The sequence below is a fragment of the Gracilinanus agilis genome, chromosome 2 (genome assembly GCF_016433145.1).
Source record: "Gracilinanus agilis isolate LMUSP501 chromosome 2, AgileGrace, whole genome shotgun sequence".
NCBI lineage: Eukaryota > Metazoa > Chordata > Mammalia > Didelphimorphia > Didelphidae > Gracilinanus > Gracilinanus agilis.
Genome location: NC_058131.1, coordinates 60,805,172 through 60,824,968, shown reverse-complemented (window position 1 = coordinate 60,824,968; position 19,797 = coordinate 60,805,172). Strand labels below are relative to the sequence as shown.

Below are 19,797 nucleotides of genomic sequence, written 5' to 3'. Positions count from 1 at the left end.
GGTCCTTAGTGCTCTGGGACCACTCCCTGTCCACCATTATCCCCAAGCCATCCTTCTCAAGACAAGTCAGCACATTTTTATTAAGCTCCTACTATGGGTTAGACACTGGGCTAGCTGCTGGGGATACATAGATAGGATAGAGACTGATGCTGCTTTCCAAGGGCTTATAGTCTAATGGAGAGATGGCATTGACCTCTTCCTCTCTCCCTTCCTTCCTCTCTCCCTCCCTTTCCTCCTCCTCCTCCCTTCTTCCTTCCTTCCTCCCTCCTTCCTTCCTTCCTTCCTTCCTTCCTTCCTTCCTTCCTTCCTTCCTTCCTTCCGTGTATTTGTTCCAAGGCAGAAGAGGAGTAGGGGCTAGGCAGTGGGGGTTAAGTGACTTGCCCCCAGGGTCACACAGCTAGGAAGTATCTGAGGTAATGCAATTTGAATCTAGGACTTCTTGTCTCTAGTCCTGGCTCTCAATCCATTGAACCACCCGGGGAACCTCCAATAGTAAGGTGGGACAAAGACTAAGCAAAATGCCTTTTAGGAAAACTGGAGCTAAGGCATTGAGAATTGCCACCAAATGAGTTGGATGAAATGATTCTTCACTACAGTTATCTTTGTAGAGGTTTCTGCATCAGTTGGTACACATCAGTTGGCCATTTTTCAGTTGTGCCTGACCCTTCATGCCTCTGTTCTGGGTTTTCTTGGCAGTTACTGGATGTCATTTCCTTCTCTAACTCATTTGACAGATTAGGGAACCGAGGCAGACAAGGGTCAGTGACTTGCCACAGTTATTAAGTGTTTGAGGCCAGATTTGAACTTGGGAAGATGAGTCTTCCCCACTTCAGGTCCAGCTCTGTGTCCACTTCGCTGCCACGTGTGCTCATTATAACTGGAAATAGCAAAGGGCCCTTGAAGGGCTGCTGGATGCACTTAGAATTCTTCTTTGGGGAAGTTCTCTGGCTGGGAGAAGTTCCACATCTCGGCCTTTTGGGTCATGGGCTTCCTGAGCCCTGAGCGGGCGCAGCTCTTGGAGGGCCCATGGGGGCTGACCCCTGCCCTCCCCGTTCTGGGTGAGCTGGAGACCGAGCTCCCCAAAGACTTTTTCTCAGGCAGATCCAGAAGTGACACATGTTTTGGGGATAGGTAGGTGAGCCGCCATTTTGGTTCGCGTCAGACCTTCTCAGGCAGCCACTCAGGCCCCTCTTCACTGCCTTGTCTTCCAGGCCCGGAAGGAGCCACGGGGTGGTCCTGTGGATGGAGTACCACCTGACCGGCGAGAGCTCGATCAGCACAGGACTCGTTCAGACGCCCAACGCCCAGGTACTGGGGGGTGCCTCAGGGCAATGCTGGCATGGCCTCCCTGCACGCCCCCCGATTCTCCCACCCTACCAGCGAGCTTAGCGGGTCTCTCCTTGGTGAATTTGAGACTGTCCTTGTGTCTGTAGTGCCTGGCATAGCGTAATAGACACTTAGCTTATTCTGATAAGCCTATCAGAAGAGAGATAGGTAAGGAAGCACACCTGTGTTGGTGGGTCGGTTTTTTTTGTTTTTTTTTTTATAAATTATGCCTATAAATTCATCGGTCGCTTTGGCTGTTTCTGTTGCTGTGACTCCCCGCCCCCAGTCTGTGATACACTTGTCGTAAGAGGCCAAAGTGCCGACTTGAGGGTTATTGTTTTTTCTTTTTCTTTTTTTAATGGTCATAGAACCTGAGTAGTAGAGGTGTGGCATAGGACATGCCTTGTGGGTTAATTAATGTAACATTCTGGTTAAATGTAATTTTGGACAGAATACTTTGATGAGCTTGTGACTTTAATGAATAATAATAATAATAATAATAGAATTGTTATAGCACCTTAGGGTTTCCAAAAAGCTTTGCAGATATGATCTTATTTGATCCTCATAACATCCCTGGGAGGGAGGTGCTATTAATATCTGTTTTATAGATGAAGAAATTGAGGCAGACAGAGGTGAAATGACTTATCAAGGGTCACACAGCTAGTGTCTGAGGTAGGATTTGCACTCAGGTCTTCCTGACTGTTTCATCTCATTGAGGTGGCTTCTGCCTCTACTAGTGCAGATGCTGGCCCATGCATGGGCTCTTGTTCTGGTCATCATAGATAATCTGCCCACTGTCCTGAAGGCCTCCTCTGTCCTTCTGAGATCTGATGTTTGGTGGGTACCACTGCCAAGGGGCTTTCCACCTCTTACCTTCCTGCTCCCTGTTCTAGGCACAGGTGTCCTCGGTTTCTCCCTGCCGAAGCCATTTCTGAGTCATTACGCTCTGTAGCCTGCTGGGACCCAGCAGAGACATTTCTGCTGCCCTTTGGAACACCTGCAGTTTGATTATTATTGTTAATAATAATGCTAATAGCTAGCAGTTATTTCGTGCTTTAAGGTTTGCAAAGCCCTTCACAAACAGTAACTCATTTGACCTTCATAAGAACCTTGGGACGTAGGAACTATTATTGTCTCCATTGTACAGTTAAAGAAACTGAGGTAGGCAGTTTAAGTGACTTGCCAAGGGTCACACAGCCAGTAAGTGTCTGAGGTTGGCTTTGAACTTGGGTTTTCCTGATGCAGAGCCCAGCACTCTGCCCACTGTGCCCCTTGCTTCCGGTTCTTCTGAAGCCCCGGTATGTCATGACTGTAGCCATCCAGCGCTGCCGGGAGGATTCTCCCACTTCCCCACTTCAGGGAACCACGACTTGGTTGGCCTTCAGTCTGCGGCTGCCCTGGTGGTACCGACTCTGGCTGAACTGAGCCGGGTTGGTCCTTGGAGCCCAGATGCACATTCCATGGTCAGGACAGCTGGGAGGGCCTGGTCCTCGTTGGTGCTCTTTGTTTCCACAGCCGTGGAAGACCCGAGATCACCCAGACCTCCTTGCGGGGGAGCGTGGGGCTTGGGATCTGAGGGAAACACGGCACAGGGAGGAACCTGAGGCCATGGATGGGCTGCCCGGCTTCTCTCGGGGGGTCTAGCCAGCGCTGTCTGGTGTTCAGAACTGTTCTCGGACCTTTGGTTTATCTGTGGTGACTGAGAGCCGGTGGATACTCATGAGGAAGCGTCCTGTGGCCGGGTTCTCCTGCCTCATCCTTTGTGCCGGCCAGACTCTTGGGCCTAGCACGGGCAGTGGAAGCCCTTCAGGCCCCAGTCCTTGTGCGGGGCTGGGATGTCAGACCCAAAGAGGGAACGGCCCTCCTGCCCGGGGAGCCCACAGGTGCACAAGCAGATACCAAGGATGTGTTAAGTACTGCAGCACAGAGACCGAAGGGCTTGCCTGAGGCCCAGGGGAGATCTGGAAGGTCCGAGCAGAGCTCTGGATGGGCCAGAGACTGAGTGGGGGAGGAGAGAGCACCGCCTGGGCAGTCACTGTGGAAGGGAGAAGCAGGAGCTGAATGCTGAGCTGAGGAACTTGTAGTTTAAGCCACAAAGTCTTCAGGAGCCATTCACGATTTGGGAGCAGCTGTGGGATGAAAGAGGGAAGAGAGGGGATGAGGCACCACAATGGGCTAAAGGCAGTGATGGGATTTATCAGGGATCTGCCGGAAGGGATAATAATTAACCTCTATTAAATGTATTAGGAATTCCGTGGAAAGCCCTTATCTTAAATTTAAAAAAAAATTAGCTTATCAGGGTGAACTCCTTCTCCCCTCTCACCCTCGCTTCCTGGGTTTGGGAAGAGGACCTTGGACGTTGCAAAGCTTTAGGACTTAGGATTCTTTCTTTTTTTTCTCCCACAGGGTGAGTGTTCCTGGAATCCCCACTGTAAACAGGCTGTTTATTTCTTTAATTCGACTTTGGAAGCAAAAACTCAAGATAGTTCCCAGACTGTCACGTATGCCCTTGAGTTTAACCCAAAGGTGGGTGACATTTCCATGGATTTCAGGCTTGTAGGCTAAAAGTATCTGCTGTCTTGGACTTTTTCAGTTATAAAGAAATAAAAGTGTAACGAGAACTGTGATGATGTGATCAATTGGACTTGAATGGGCAGAGCCCCAAACTGCAACTGTCTTTACCGACAGGGGCTCCCTGAGAAATAAGGAGACTCTGCTACAAGATGGAGGGACTAACACCAGGGAGCAAAAGCAGCCAAGAAAGTCACCTCCTCGTGGCCAGATCAGGGTCTTTTTTTTTTAACCCTTACCTTCCTTCTTAAAATCAGTACTCTGTACTGATTCCAAGGCAGAAGAGTGGTAAGGGTAAGGTGGGTGGGGGTCAAGTGACCTGCTCAGGGTCACACAGCTGGGAAGCGTCTGAGGCCAGATTTGAACCCAGGACCTCCCGTCTCTAGGCCTGACTCTCAATCCACTGAGCTACCCAGCTGACTGGTAAGGGTTTAAAAGGTAAGATGGAAGGTAAGGGTTTAAAAAAAAAGACTGAGAGAAGCACAAGAGGGACAGTTTCTAGTAGGAATTCACTAGCTGATGCTAGGCAAACCACTTTCCTCTTTGGGGTCTCTGTAGGGAGGGTGGGGGAGACAGACAGAGACAGACTGAGAGAGAGAAGGGAGAGTGTGTAAAGGAAGGGCTGGGGGGAATTAGACTTAGATGATCTTTTTCTGACATTCTGTGTCCTCTGTGGAAACCTTTTTTGTTCTGAGGACCTTTCTAGTTCTGATATCCTGGATCAGGCATTCAATGAACATTGATTAATTGTCTCCTATGGGCCACACACTGGGGCTACAGAGGCAGCCTCCTGCCCTCACAGAGCTCCCAGTTTAATGAGGAAGGTGGGCATGCCTGTCTACAGCAATATACAAACAGGATATAGCTCAGGCACATTTGAAATAACATGAAGAGGGCGAGCACAGGATAAGGGGAGTTGGTGAAGGTTTCCTATACGAGATGGGATTTAAATTTGCTCTTAAAGGAGGCCAGGAGGCAGATTTGAGGAGAGAGAGCATTGTGGCTCTGGGGGACAGCCAGAGAAAATGCCCAGAGCCAGGAGAATGGAGTGTCCTGTGTGCAGGAAGGAGGGTGTAAGATGTCTGAAGCCAGGAAACAGTGGGGGTGGGAGGGGCACCAACAGCATTCTTCACTTTTCTTTGTGTCATGGACCTTCAACCCTCTCATGAACCTACTGGAGGATTCCCACTCAGAAGAATGTTTTAAAATTCATTATGTAAAGTCTAAAAGATTACAAAGAAAACCAATTATTATGAAACAGTTCTCAAAAAGTATTTAAAAACAAGAACTTTACAGAGCCCATCCAGCTTAAGACTCCCTGGTCTAGATGTTCACCATATTTAGTGAAGTCATCAGTGTAATATCAAAATGTCACTGGAGTAGCATTCCTTATGGTGGCCATTTTAAAGGGATCCATGAACGTGGACTGGAAGAAGTTAAGTATTTATTTTTTCTAACTTATGATGAGAATTTGCATTTCTTTCCATTTACCACGTTATTCTGTGAAGGGATCTAGTCTTTCACCAGGCTCCCAAAGTATTCTATGACCCCTGCTTTTAAAAAGCCTTTCTTAGTAGTTAAAGCTGCGGCAATTAGAGGCTGAAACCATATTGATTGGTAATAAATTGCAACCTGGGCACTGCGCTTGGAGGTGTGATGAGAGTCTGGGTAAAGTTTTAAAAGGAACATGAAAAAGGCTTCTAGTATTTTCTTGTGGGAAGGGAACAGAAGCAGAACTTTCCTTGTTCTTTATAACATTTAATCAATGTGTAATTCAAGAAGGTTGAGTTTCAATTTGAGATGAAACCAAATAGTAGTCGCTTCACCTGTGGAAGCTTTGTGGCGTACCTAAAAGCAAAGGGAGGCTGAAACCCTGGCAGAGACGTATGAGCACAGCTGCCTTTCACTTGTCAGCCTCAGGCAGCCTTATTCCAAAGTCCAGCCCGAGCTTTGCCATCCTCTCTGGCTCTGCAGCTGGAAGGACCTTCCCTACGCCTGAGTCGTCCTCCCACCTTCAAACAGGATTCCACTGAAAGATGTGCTCCAAACCATGCACATGTGCCTGAGGAGCCAGACCTCGTGATTCCTAACCCCAATCCTAGCTAATCCATAGGTTTCTTCCATGGGCAGTTATTCAGCGGGGAGGATGCCTTCCCTGTTTCCTTGTCCTGTAGCCCTGATTGACAGTAGTAGAGATGATAGCAACTTCATGCTTTCGTAGTATCGTCAGTTTGGAGCTAGACGGGTCCTGGGAGGCCAGGGAGTCCAGCCTTATTTTCTAGGTAAGGAAACGGGCTTAGGACCGACTTCCCCAGGATCACACAGTGAGGATAGATCACAAGAAGTCTGATTCAAATCCAGATCTCCCTGATCATCCACATCCCACACCTCATTCATTATACCACATTATCTATCTTTCCTGTCTCGTTTCTTACACGGGCCTTGTAATCCATCTCACAAGAGCTAAACCAGGAGGCATCTATCAGGTGACCCTGTGGCCTGTGCTTGGCCCGAGGTGGCCAGAGCTGGCTCAAGAAAATCCCAGCCTTAAGAAGGAAGGAAGGCCCTTTCCTCCTTTTCCTGGGGTAATAGGAGCATGGCTTTGCTCCAGCTCTGCTTCACTAATAGCTTTCCTGGTGCCTCTTCATTCTTAGTGATTAATATGGCATAAAGTTGCCTGAAGCTCTTGGCTCAGCCTGGGGATTCCATGAGGGGATACACAGAGGTTCCATAGACCATTTTTGGCAAAGGGAGAGAAAGAGAGACCACATTTGCATTGGTTTCCTTCCTGTTTTGAGATAGATTACTTTTATGACTTTCCAGAGGATTGGGCTATTGCTGCTTGTTGTCCATGGTCAGTTGGAGGAGAAAGATCAATTGGTTGTAGAGAGATGACCTGGGAACTTCTTGTTCCAAATGGTGAAGAAGGTGCCTTTGGCAGGTAATCATGGCATGTGGCTGGTTTCCTAGTAACACTGAAAACAGACATTAGTGCTTTAGTCATGGAATTTACACCAGTGGTGTCAAACTCAAATAGAAATGGAGGAGGGGGGCACTAAACTATCCCTAAGGAACCCTATCAGCCTCATATTGACTTAGAAAATCACATAAATAGTGTTTTATTGCATTTTTATAATGTTAAAACATTTCATAATTACATTTTAATCTGGTTCAGGCCACATTAGTGAGTATTGTGGGCTACATGCTTAGACTATTCAAGTCATTGTAGTCTCTCATGTTACCTGAGAGGTTTTGTAGCCAAGGAAGTTATATCACAAAGAAAGGGACTTATCCACACCAAGGGGCAAAAGCAGGGCCCAGATAGGACTTTCAGGGACCTCTCAGTACACTGGATTGGGATGAGGTCCTACAGAACAGACGCATGGAGTGGTCACATCCCTTTTGCATTAGGCGTTGATCATTTTTCTCTAGGAAGGTTGGGTTGGCCCAGCATCTTAGAGTCTTTGTTTTCCTTCATACTTGTGTATAGTTAGAAATATCTTGAATTTCTAAAATCCCTAAAACTACATTACCTAAACTTCCTTTCTGTATTACCTACAATGCTTTTCCTTTTGACTATGTTTATGTAGTCATATTATTGTTTTATAAGTTCCGTAGCTCCTTCCTTTTCCTCTTTTGTTCTTGGGAGTGGGCTGGTTAGTACCTTTTAGCTAGTATTTTTTTGTTAGTTTATTATTAATAAAAATTTATAAAATATTTAGTATTTTGTATATTAATTTTATTCTCCACATTTATAAGGGGAATTCAGTCAATAAGAGATGAAAATGGTGAAAACTCATGTATTCCTCACTGGAGAGTAGAGTTGCACTGGATGGAAAATGAATTGCTGTGGGAATATCATTCAAGGTTGGAGGTGAGGAGAAAGGGTCACCAAAGTTAAGAAGCATCTCCCTGCTCCAAATTCCAGGTTGGAAGATGGTTCTTTTACTTTTTAATTTCTCACTGTCACTTGTATAAGCCAAAATGAAAGTTACAAAACAAGAAAATCAAAACCACCTGAGCTCCAAAAACAGATGTTCAGGGGATGTGGGGAGCCAGTAATTCAGTCAGTGGAGATGGCACTGGAACTCCCTGGCCTTCAGACCACCCACCACATCTGCAGTAGCAGGCAAAGATAATGGATGCCGTGTTAGAGGCCTGCTGGGGAGCATTCTGTTCTTTACTATATCAGCTACTTTTGAAGTAGAGTAAGGCTCACCTGATTTAATGACATTTATTTTATTTGGGATGACTGCCTCCATTCAAGTCCTCTGATAACTCATCAAAAAGCAGAGTGGTCCTTGGGGGACTGGCCATAGCAGTCAACTTGCAGTGACAGAGCCTAATCAAAGTGGAAAGGCCTTGGGCACAGGCCTACTGTGGACTCTGAATCTGTTGCTTGAAGTTGTCTAGTCCATCTAACTATAGAGTGAATTGTTATCATAGAGACTGAGTGCCCAAACTGTATCCCTCAAGCCACATGTGAGCCCTCCACCTTATCCCAGATGGGGGAGGGAGGAAGTGTTCCCATTGGGCTACTGGGCAGAGGGATGGGTGATGGGGGAAATATCCTCAGGCCCATGTGGAGAGGGGGAGGGGAGCAGCTCTGGTATACTCTAGCATGTGTGCCATAGGTTCACCAACATGGCCATAGGATTTGCCACCAGTTTATGGATTTTTTTTCAGTGACAGCCAACTGAAATAGAGGAAAGGCTTTGGGGCAAAATTGTTAGGGGGAGTTCTTATAAAGAAGACATGACACGTTTTGAAGATTTGAAACACTTTGCTAAAAACAGCTCTGTGAAGTTGGTAGAACAAGCAGCATATTACCATTTTAGGGGAATGTCAGGATAAATCACTTATGGTTACATATGATGGCAGAGCTGGGCCTGGACCTCGGGTCTTGCAGTCTCTTTTCACAATCACAAATTACATCTTTGGTAAAAGTATATAATCAAAACTTGTTAGCCACCATCTTCTTTGGTCTTTAAAGCCCTGAAAAGTGCCTTGTTGTACTCCAGAATTGGAGCAAAATGAATTCCCCCAATAAATTGCTTGAATAAATGGGAAACAAACGCTTTGAGTTTTAATGTTTTATTTTCTCCTTCACATCAACTATTCATTCCTTTCAGCACCAATAAAGGAAAAAAAAACCCCTTCAAAATATTTTATTAGATGTAAGACTTGTTTTCTTACAGGGAAGAAACAGATGGATATATATCAGATACAGTTTTACCAAAACGTTAGGTGTGCTTACCGTATAAAACCCCTTCAGGTCCCAGAAGGATAGAATACAGAAAAATTATTGAAATTAAAAAAGTTTTTTTTAAAACAGTATTTTCTAAACCTTAGCAATAATACAATATTTAAAAAGCATCAAGATTAATATTCATACTTAAAACTCAAGATGGTTTTGGACACATGAAAACGCTTCTTTCATAAGCCGTCTGACTGAACTGGGTCCCAATGCATGGCTTATCTTGGGGCTGGTCAGAGGCATGCGCCCCTTCCCCAGCTCTGGAGCAGAAGCAGAAGCAGCCAATCATTTCCGAGCTGGGAGTGAGACCATGAGCTACTCCCAGCTTGGACATCACTTGATTTGACTGAATCTGAGTCACAGGGAATTTTTTTTAAAATGAAAATTGTAAAAATTTCTTTTGTGGACAAGCCCCCTTAGAATAATCTACAGGCTTCATAAAACCAGTATGAACAAGTAGATGCTCTGGGCTGGTCGCCAAGGCTTTCGGGATGGGAAGTTGTGATCTCCGAGCATCCCTTACATCTCTAGCAAAAGGATAAAAGCAGGGTCAGGTGCTCAAGGGCAAAGGGAAGGTGCAAATAACCTGCCTGTTGACGGGTCGCCAGGGGAAAGAGGGAACACATTGCTCCATCCAGCCAAAGGCTGCCAGAGGTTTGCCAGACACTGTCCCCATTTTTACAGAGGACAAAATGGAGGCACAGGGAGATTGAAAGACTTGCCTAAGGCCATATATAGTAAGAAGGGGAGTAAGTGACCCAGCGATCATGTTACTCCAGATGGAACACAGTTGCTTCCATAGGAGTGGATACAGTTCCCAGCAGATGGCCCTGCCTGGCAGAACAATGCTAACCATCCCAGTGGAGCTCCAGCCTTTCAGAGAGGCATCCATTCCTTCCTGGCTTACAAATACTGGCCTTCAATCTTCCCTGACTCCCCTGCTGGATCCAACCAGGGAAAGCTGATGTTCTTTATCATTGGCCCTGGGCTCAGGGCGATTCGGCACGGTTGTGTGTGTGTGTGTGTATGTGATTGCCTGTACATGCACGGATGTTGGTTGTGTTTGTGGGTAGAGCAGCCAGAACAATGAGAACCCCGTGAGTCCTGTTGCATGTGTTCAATCATACAATCATGTGCTCACAAACCAGAATAAGCGAATATAAAAAATTCCCAGAGTCTAAAGGCTTCTACAAGAGATTGGGATTCTCTAGCGCTGTGAAAACCCTTTCTTCCTAAAGGGAGAATGATTCCAAAGAGAGATCAGTCTTGCTTTGAGAATCGTTAAGTGAATGGACAGGTAGGGAGGGCCTGGAGTTTAACCTTCCTCAAAGCAGTAGCCTTGAAAATGCAGAGATGCTGATGCAACCCTGATTTCTGGATGAGATACCCTGGTTAGGACGGCAGAATCTGCATCCATAGAGTTGGCTGGGCTCTCTTCCTAGCCTAGCTAGGGGCCCTTGCTTGCTATGGTTGTGTGCCCTCCCCCAGTGACCCTGGAAGGTGGGATCAGGAAGAGGGAGGGGGACGATTTGCTCAGACACTCTCAGCTATAGTCTGTACCCTCTCATCTTTTGTTTCACAGCTTAAAACTTGTTCCCTTCAGAAGAAGAGCAGCTCTTGATGAAGTGGCCCCAGAGAGTGCAGCTCCCTGGTCAGACTGGTCCCCTTCTCAAGGCCTGACTGGCAGGGGGGAGGCTGGCCTAGGTCCTGGCCTTGGCCCTTGGTCTTCTCCTCCTCACACCTGCTGTTGAACTGTTTGGGGACAAGGAGGTTGTCAGAATGACAAGGAATTTGAGCCTAACCTCGGGTCTAGTCCTATAGCAGAATCTTACACAGAGCTGCCCTCGGATTACCTGACTTGGGAGGGATATTTATTCCCCCAAACAGTAGCAGTGTCTCATGGCTGTGAAGGGCTAAGGCCTCTGGATGGGTCCCACACGGGTCACCTGTCCATAGCCAGTCTCGCCCCCTGGCTGCACGTGGCCGAGAGATGGGCTGGATTGGGATGAGGGAGACGGTCCTTTCTCCCCACCCTCCATCCTGCTTCCCTCAGCCTCTCGTGCAGACGGAGGCAACAGAAGGCACAGGGTCATTGTAATAAGACAAGGAGAATTTGTACCGTGGGGTTCTGGTGCGGTCACCACCCTGTTCTTACTGTGGGCTATGCTGGGGTCTAAGACAGGTGTGAGTAAGAGCTTCAGGGTGTCGTATGGTCGTGTGAACAATCAATTATAACATTCTGTTAAAACTGGAGATCACCAAAAAACCAAGATCAAAATCTAAGAAATAGTATAGCATGAAGTTAAAAAAATTCCATGGGTTAGAGGGAGAGGAAAATGCCTGATTGCTTTTAGTTACAGAGGCTACAAAGAGAATTAAAGCTGAAGGTGCTTAAGACAGAATGTTCCTACACAGAGTTGGCAGAAGGTGTTGTTGGAGGGGGTCTGGCTAGGCTTCAGGCCCCTGGACAGATGGATTTCCAAATCTGGGATCAAACTGTGGACCCCAGTGGTGGGTCATGGTGAGAGAGGAATGAGTTTAATCCTTCCCCTGCAGCAGTGATGTCTGGGACCATAGCAGCCCAGGACCAGCCAAAGAGGGGGCCAGAAGAAAGTCCAATGGAAGGAAAGCAAGTGATGGAGGAGGGGGATGCCATCTGAGAACACATCAAGGTACCATTTCTCTCCATTTGTACGGTCTGTGCAGAGTTCCTGTGGCAGGAGGAATAATGATTAATCTCACCAAATGGAGGAGATTGGCTTGGCCATTTTCTTTCTTGACATCCCCCTCTTCCATTTCCATGTTTGGTTGATTGATTAGGAGTCCCTCCTTGGAAGAGCCCAGTGGGAATGTAGAGGCCCAGCTCTCAAAGGATCCTTCATCATTCCCCTCCACCCTTTGCTATGGCTTGCTGTCCAGGGCCCCTCGGCCATGGGCCAAAAAGAAAAGATAGTTGTGCTGAGCGACTGGGAATGAGATCCCAGGGGTCTGGGTTGGCTATTGGAAGAGGAGATAGAAAGAGACAGGCCAAGGCAGACTTTGTCCCAGAGACACCTATCACTCAGAAGCTGACCATCAACAGCCAGTCATCTGTCAGCCAACTCCCTTGGGGCTCAGCTGGGCCAGTGAGGTAGGGACCAGTAGGCCACTGGACCAGTGGGTAAACTGAGGCACAAAGGGATTTTTTTTTTTTTCTTCTTCCCCAATTCACAAAATTATGCCACACAATGGAGAAGAAACCTGAAATCCTAACCTTGTCATCTGGTCAAAATCACTCAGGTTTGGAGCTAACAAGGTCATGCAATAGAAGCAGAACTGTGGGTTTAGAAAGAGGAAAGAACTACACCACAAACTAGTATTTTTAAAATGCAGATGGCTCCTTCCCAGTTACTTCTATGGTGCTCTTTCCCCTCCCTCCGATAAAACCACAGGTTCTCTCTTTTGAGTTTTCCCTTTCCATCATGCCCCTTTCCCAGAAATGTCCCTTTTCTCATTTTCAACCCTGACAAGCCTCTATCAGGAGCACTGGGAGTCTTTAGCCTAGAGTCAGATGGGGACTGACCCTTGGGGTGAGTCATCTGCTCCCCGCGGACCTTCCCTGCTTGGGAACCTCAAAGTTACGTTTTCTTCTTAAAGCTCGATCCCCCTCAAATGTAGGCCTTTGGAAAGGAACACAGCATTTTCCCTGTCACTGAGACAGAGCATTATTGTTGGTTTGGAAAAGCCCATGGTGCTGGTAAAGAAAAATGGCTGCCCAGCACTCTGGAACGGGCTTCTTGGACTATTTCCTGATTGCATTTCGAATTCTTTTTTTTTTTTTAATCATTTTTATTTTTCTATTTTTACCCTATGGCTATCATAATGGCTGTTTCATCTTGAGTGTGTAGCATGCAGTCAGAGCGCATGCTAGGGCACAGGCATGCTATGACGACATTGGCAGGCTAAAAAGAAAAAAATCCAAAACCAAGCCTTCAGCTTTGTAAGAGCTATACAAAGAAATTATGCAAAAACCCATTAGTAGCACTACCCCACAGATTACAAACTAAGTTGTGCTGTATAAGTCATAGAAAACCATGTTTTGTAAGAATGGCACTGATTAAAAGGAATTCGGGCTCGGCTCTCCCCTCCCCTCCCCACCCGCCTGGCCACTGGCATTCCTTGGTCCACAGTGAACATGTAGAAAATTCAGGCTGGCCCTGCTGCCCGGGGGATGGCAGACAGCGCTCTCAGCCCTCGTGGGTCCCTTTGAGTCCCTCCCCTCCTCCCCGCTTTGCCCCCTTTCCCCGGCTCCAGGGAGCCCTGGGGAGGGGGCCCGGTGAAGCCCGCCCAGGTGCTGGCAGAGGCGACCGGAGGCCAGCTGTTTTCATCTGGCTCACGTGGCGCTGGGAAAAAGTCCTTTGTCTCCAGGTCATCGGCCAGGTCTTCTTAGGCTGGCCAGGCCTGACTGACCGTGCGGCTGGGGCATCTACGCCTCTTCCTCTCCGGTGTTGACCATCAGGCGCATGGCCACAGGCAGGTGGTCAGTCAAACCTGCTAACTGGGTAATAAAACTGAATTCTTCCACCTCCTGCAGGAAAATAATGGTGCAGAGAACAAGAGGGGGAATGAGGATAAAATGCAACAGGAGGGACCGCGGCGAAGGTCAGAAGAGAACACGGGGAAGAGGCAAAGACTAGCGAGGATGAGTTCACGAGGACTGGCACAGCCCGTGGGACACCACGTGGCTGCTGCCGGGCTCCTATTTTAAAAGGTTCTGGTCCCCTATGGCAGGACCCCTCGGCTGAGCTCGTCCTCTTCCCCTCCCCTCCCCACCTTGTCCCCTTCCCAGCCCACGTTTATGTAGCAAAGTACTTTACGGACCGGCTCATTGGGTCCTCACAACCCTGGGAGGAAGGTGCTCTCGTTACACCTTCTTCTTTTTTAAAAACCCCTCACCTTCCAGATCTAGTTCAGCCCTCTTATGGGCAAGAAAATGAAGATCTAGAAACACCGAGTGGCTCTGACTTACCCAGCTAGTTGGTAAATTGCAGAATAAAAATCATTTCCCCTGACAAAACAAAAAACTCAAAACCCCCATCTTCCATCTTGGAATCAATACTTTGTATTGGTCCAAGGCAGAAGCTTGTAAGGGTCAAGCAGTGGGGATTATGTGACTTGCCCAGGGTCACCCAGCTAGGTCATTACACCTTATAAAGATGAGAATTCAGAGCTGGATCTTAGACATCATTTAAAAGTCCTTAACCTGGGCTAAGGAAAATTGTTAAATCTCTCCCCTCTGTCTTTCCCCTGCCCCCTCCTCCCTGTCTATCTTTCTATCTGTCTATCTCTCCTTCTGTCTCTTGCTCTCTGTCTCTGTCTCTCTGTCTCTCTTTCCCTCTCCCTCCCTCTCTCTGTCTCTCTCATTCTCTCCCTGTCTCTCTGATCTGTCTGTCTGTCTCTCTCCATCCCCCCTCCCCAATCTAATTGGTTCCCTTCATAATCCTATATATTTAACCACATCATTCTGAGAAGAGGTCCATAAGTTTCATCAGACTGCCAGCAGGGTCCATGACATAAAGGAGATGAAGAACCTCTGATCTGGCCCAATCAGATCCTTTTACCTATGAGGAAATGAATCTAGAGATGTGACTCGCCCAGGTTCCCAGAGGTCTTTTCTTAGATTTGACATGAAGTCCTCTTGACTCCAAACCCACTGCTCTTTGAATCTGTCTCAGCCTAGATATTTCACCCCAGCTCAAAACTTCCTGCCCTATACAACTGAGCAAGCTGGTGCTTTTTTTTTTTTTTTAAACAACCTTACCATCTGCCTTAGTATGAAGTCTAAGATAAAAGAGAAGCAATGGCTAGGCAATCAGGGTTATGTGACTTGCCCAGGGTCACACAGCTAGGAAGTGTCTGAGGTCACATTGAACCCAGGAACACCTGATTCCTGGCCTGGCACTGTCTAGCTGCTGTGCTATCCATCACGGTGCTATCTAGCCACCCCAAGTGGGTGCTCTTAATGCTTGCCTCTCCAGAGATCACACCAGAGCCTAGGAAATGGGGTGCAGGGCTGCCTGCCAAAGCAGCTTGGACCAACATATTCCCCAGAGAGTTCCTCCTAGTCGCCCCACACACATTTTTTCCTGAAAAACTCACCACTTTCCAGTCCAGGTAGAGCCCCTCCTCAGTATAGAGCATGTAATCAATCCTGCTGCCATTTCCCTTCATCAAGACCTTCTGGTTGGAAGGGTGGTTCTTGCTGGTGGGATAGCTAATATACTCTCTCCTTCCTTCTTCACTTTCCAGGACCCTAGTCCACACAGACAGACACACTGTGAGCAGACAGCCTCGAGATTCACCCTTTCAAGCTTGGGATGCTTTCAAGGGATTACTCTGCCCACCCCTTCCCCAATGCCCTTCTCCCCCCCAACCCCAACATAGATTCATAGAATCCATCTGGTTTTGTCCCTTGAGCTGCCATTGCTTTGTAAAAAGGGGAAATAATCTTGGATAGTGTAAGTTGATAAAACATTCAAAGGCTCATATCTCTCCTGTCGTGCCTCCAGTGAACTTTGCTTTTTGGAAAAGGGGATTTGTGGAAGAGGAATCCTGTGTCTCTAAAAGAAAAGCCTCAGTTTCAATAGCCTCTTTACAAGTGGAGGCCACCTGGAGCCAAGACTCTCACTCTTGTCCCCTTGGTTAATCAGTGGTCCAATCCAGGCCCTTTCAGTGCGTGTTATGGTGAAAGTACTTTAGAAATGTGGGCTTTTATTCTTAATTTTTCTAATGATTCAAAAATGGCCTTTTCCAGAGTCCATTTGAGTACAATTGGAGAGCTGGGAGTAGCAGTCAGTTTATTTAGTCTTCTCTCTTGCTGGTGTAGCCTCAGAAAAATCAGTTTTTTTTTTTAACCCTTACCTTCTGTCTTAGAATCAATATTGTATATTGGTTCGAAGGTAGAAGAATGGTAAGGGCTAAGCAGTGGGGGTTAAGTGACATGCCCAGGGTCACACAGCTGGGACATGTCTGAGACCAGATTAGGATCTAGGACCTAGGCTCTCAATCCACTGAGCCACCCAGCTGTCCCCTGAAAAACCAGTTTTTTAAACATAATATGTGACACCATGATGAGTGTTAGGGCCACCCAGGTTTCTGTTAATGGAAGCTGGTTTCTTGCTCCTTAATAGAGGGATGTTACTGTTGGCATCCTAGTTTCTAAGGAGCAAAGTACCAGAAGTTTTTTCTTTCCAGTAGGTTTGTTTTTACATATATTATTTCACTGAGCATCACAATGGAGGGACAGTGGGGTCCAGGAAAGAGCACTGGGCTTTGGAGTCAGAAGACTTGGGTTCCAATCCCATTGGTGTCACTACTCAGGGTGATCTTGGATAGGTTGAAATCTTTCTTGATTTCACTTTTCTCAATTGTAAAACAAAGAGGTTGAGCTAGTCGATTGCTAAAGTCCTTTCTGGCTGCAAGTCTGTAATTCCAAGACTAGGTAACTATTATTTATTCCTTGTAAAAAGGTGGACAAATTGAAGTATAAATCAGATTTCTTTCAGAGCCACATAGTGAATTGGGGGTTGACCAGGGACTAAATTAACACTAGAGAAGCCCAGTTCTCATGACTTGTCTATGCCTAGAACGATTTCCCTGAAATTAGACTTATTTTTCTCTCAATTTGACTATAAATTTTGCTATATCTGCAAATATGAGTATGGGGTGCAGGATTCGAGACCCAGTTCTGCAAGAAGCAATGTGATTTTGGACAGAAACGGCTTAGGGCAATTAGTTTTCCTATCTGTAAGATGAAGAATGGGTCATAGGTATAGCTATGGGAGGACCTAAGAGGTCATCTAGTCCAACATTTTATATTTTATATTCATTTTATAGATGAGGAACTGAAGCCTAAACTTAGGTCATATAGGTGGTAAGAAGCATAGTTGGTATTTGAGCCCAAGACCTTGTTCTGTTTCCATAGTATTATGCTTAAGCTCCTTTCCAGCATTTTGGTTCTGTGAATAGATACTCTTTTGGGCTCGCCGGATAGAAAGTAGTATGGTGGCACAGGTTCTATTCCATTCCGGATCAAGCAGACCACTTCATGCTACCCCCAAATCACCTGCCACTTCTTGGAAAAAACATGAACCTGAAGCTAGAGATCGAGATCAATGTTCAAGAGGATGAATGAACTAGAAAGTGACTTTCTTTCAGTCTAAACCTTTACAGAAGCACCCAGGATAAAGTAAAAGACAAGAGATGCTACATGGTTTTAAAATGATGCTCTGGATGGGGTCAGTTAAGTTGTAGACAAATTGGAAATAAGAGCATGAAAATGGTCCAACGAGTGAACATGGATTTCTACAAGAAGTAATTTATCAGCATTAAAGATAAATACTCTAATAACATCCAGAACATCATTAAATCTCAGAAATGGAATCCATTATCATCCATTCGCCTTCCCTAATTAATTCCAGCATCAGTGATCTGAGCGTTCCTGATAAGCAATGGAAAGGAGTCATTTTTTAATCATCACTCATAAAAGATAATTTTCTTGGTATAGGATAGTGCTTCGGAGTTAGACTATAATCTAATTAATTGCCTCAAATTAGCTGTAAGGAGAAACAGCCCGGAGTCCGTGTAATTTCAGACTTGGAATTAAAAATTGCTTCAAATGTTGGTCTTGCCAATGTATGTCCTTTGTGAAAATCTCATTTAGATTCGAGAATGCAATCTGCTCGTGATAGAATTCTCTTTGCTTTGAAGGTTATTTGTTTGCGTTAGATCTGCTTGGCCTTGATATCAAATTGGTGGCAACTAGCCATTGATTGCTTTATTGGAAGTCAGTTTGATGCCAACCCACTATGTCATGTGACTTTGGACAGCAACTGCTCAGGACAATTAGTTTTCTTGTCTGTAACATGAAGAAGTGGGCGTGGGTCATAGATACAGAGTTGGAAGGACCTTAGAAATCATCTAGTCCAGTGATTCCCAAAGTGGGTGCCACTGCCCCCTGGTGGGTGCTGCAGCGATCCAGGAGAGCGGTGATGGCCACAGGTGCATTTATCTTTCCTATTAATTGCTATTACAATTAAAAAAATTAATTTCCAGGGGGCTAAGTAATATTTTTTTTCTGGAAAGGGGGCGGTAGGCCAAAAAAGTTTGGGAACCACTGATTCTAGTCCAACCCCTTTGGTTTATTGATGAGGAACTAAGGGAGGTAGGTTTCAGACTTAGTTTGATGGAGCCTCCATCCAGTCAGTGGGGCAAATATTGACCCCTCTAAACTTAGTTTTCTCCTCTGTAAAATGGGGACAATAATTCTGGCACCACCTAACTACTATTGTGTTGCAATGAGGAAAATTTTGCAAATCTTAAAGCACTATGCATAGAGCCCTTGTTTTAATTCTGTTGCTAAATAGGGACCACTGAGTTAGACATCCCAAGAAAGCATATTTGGAGCACTGGCAGCCCCAGGCTCAGTGGAACTGGTGGCAACTCTTAACAGGGTAATCAAGTGGGAGTAGTTGGTGGCTCAGTGCATAGAGAGTCAGACCTTAGAGATAAGAGGTCTTGGGTTCAAGTCTAGCCTCAGACTTAGCTGTGTGACTTTGGGCAAATCATTTAACCCCCATTGCCTAGACCTTGCCACTCTCTTGCCTTAAAACCAATATACAGTACTAATTCTAAGAGAGAAGGTAAGGATTTTTAAAAAAAATAATTTTAAAAAATGGTAACAAAGTTTTGCTAATTTTTTTTTAATGAGAAGCCAAACTCTGTGGCCAGTTCCACTGACCTGTCAGAAGCATCTCACCCAGTAGCCTAGTTTTTTATTAATATGTCAAAGGAAATTGATGTCTGGGCTGCATCTAGCATAGCCCCTGCCAATACAAACAATGGTAATATCTAGGCTTCTCTGCCAAGACTTATGATGGAAGATTTTTCTTTCCATTAGGAGGGATTTGAGCTCTGGACTTGTTTTCTTCAGGGAATACTTCTGTAGCAGTATTCTCTTTCAGCTAATGGTTTTTTCTTTTGCTCCATGCACAACCCATAGCTGGACAGGGAATGAAGCACCTCTAATCACTCGAGTTTCCCTGAGGGTCCTGCATTTGCCTACATTGTGAACTCCAGCCACAAGCGCAAGGCTTTCCTTACTGCTTGGGCCATTACCTCAGCTGTTTGCCCCTCTTTGGAGTACCTGCCATGTAATGTTGGGAACTACACCTATCTTTGTGTGTCCTACTCCCATTAGACTGTAAGCTCCATGAGAGTAGAAACCAGTTTTTAGCTCAACTTTATGAATCTTCTAGCATGGAGCCCCCAGGGCTGCAGAAACAACACGTATGGAATAAATATTTGTTGAAAGTTTTTGACACTGTTGATGACCCCTCTCTTCTTGAATACTTTCTTTTCTGAGTTTTTGTGACTCTACTCTCCTGCCTTTTAAAGATGGTCTTTTCTATTTTTTTTTTCTGAATCTTCATCCATGTTATGGCTATTGATTCTGAGTATCCCCAAGGCTCTATCGCCTGGGCCCTTCTCCCTTCCTTTCTCCCTCCTTCTTTCTCTCTCTCTCCTCTCCTCTCCTCTCCTCTCCTCTCCTCTCCTCTCCTCTCCTCTCCTGTCCTCTCCTGTCCTGTCCTGTCCTGTCCTGTCCT

General features: G+C 46.0%; 2 protein-coding genes across 3 annotated transcripts in view; one reads left to right on the top strand and one right to left on the bottom strand.

The window, feature by feature from the left end:
- PRMT7 (protein arginine methyltransferase 7) overlaps positions 1–3,951 on the top strand; it is a 69,410-nt gene extending 65,459 nt beyond the window's left edge. For both annotated transcript variants that reach the window (XM_044660560.1, XM_044660561.1), the window contains 2 exons: positions 1,212–1,308; positions 3,733–3,951. In XM_044660560.1, coding sequence (XP_044516495.1) covers positions 1,212–1,308; positions 3,733–3,891 — 256 coding nt within the window. In that variant the 3' untranslated portion in view covers positions 3,892–3,951. The remainder of the gene's footprint in view (positions 1–1,211; positions 1,309–3,732) is intronic.
- Positions 3,952–13,619: 9,668 nt separating this feature from the next.
- SMPD3 (sphingomyelin phosphodiesterase 3) overlaps positions 13,620–19,797 on the bottom strand; it is a 31,248-nt gene continuing 25,070 nt past the window's right edge. The window contains exons 4-5 of the mRNA XM_044659414.1: positions 15,293–15,468; positions 13,620–13,721 (exon numbers count right to left, since the gene is read on the bottom strand). Coding sequence (XP_044515349.1) covers positions 13,620–13,721; positions 15,293–15,468 — 278 coding nt within the window. The remainder of the gene's footprint in view (positions 13,722–15,292; positions 15,469–19,797) is intronic.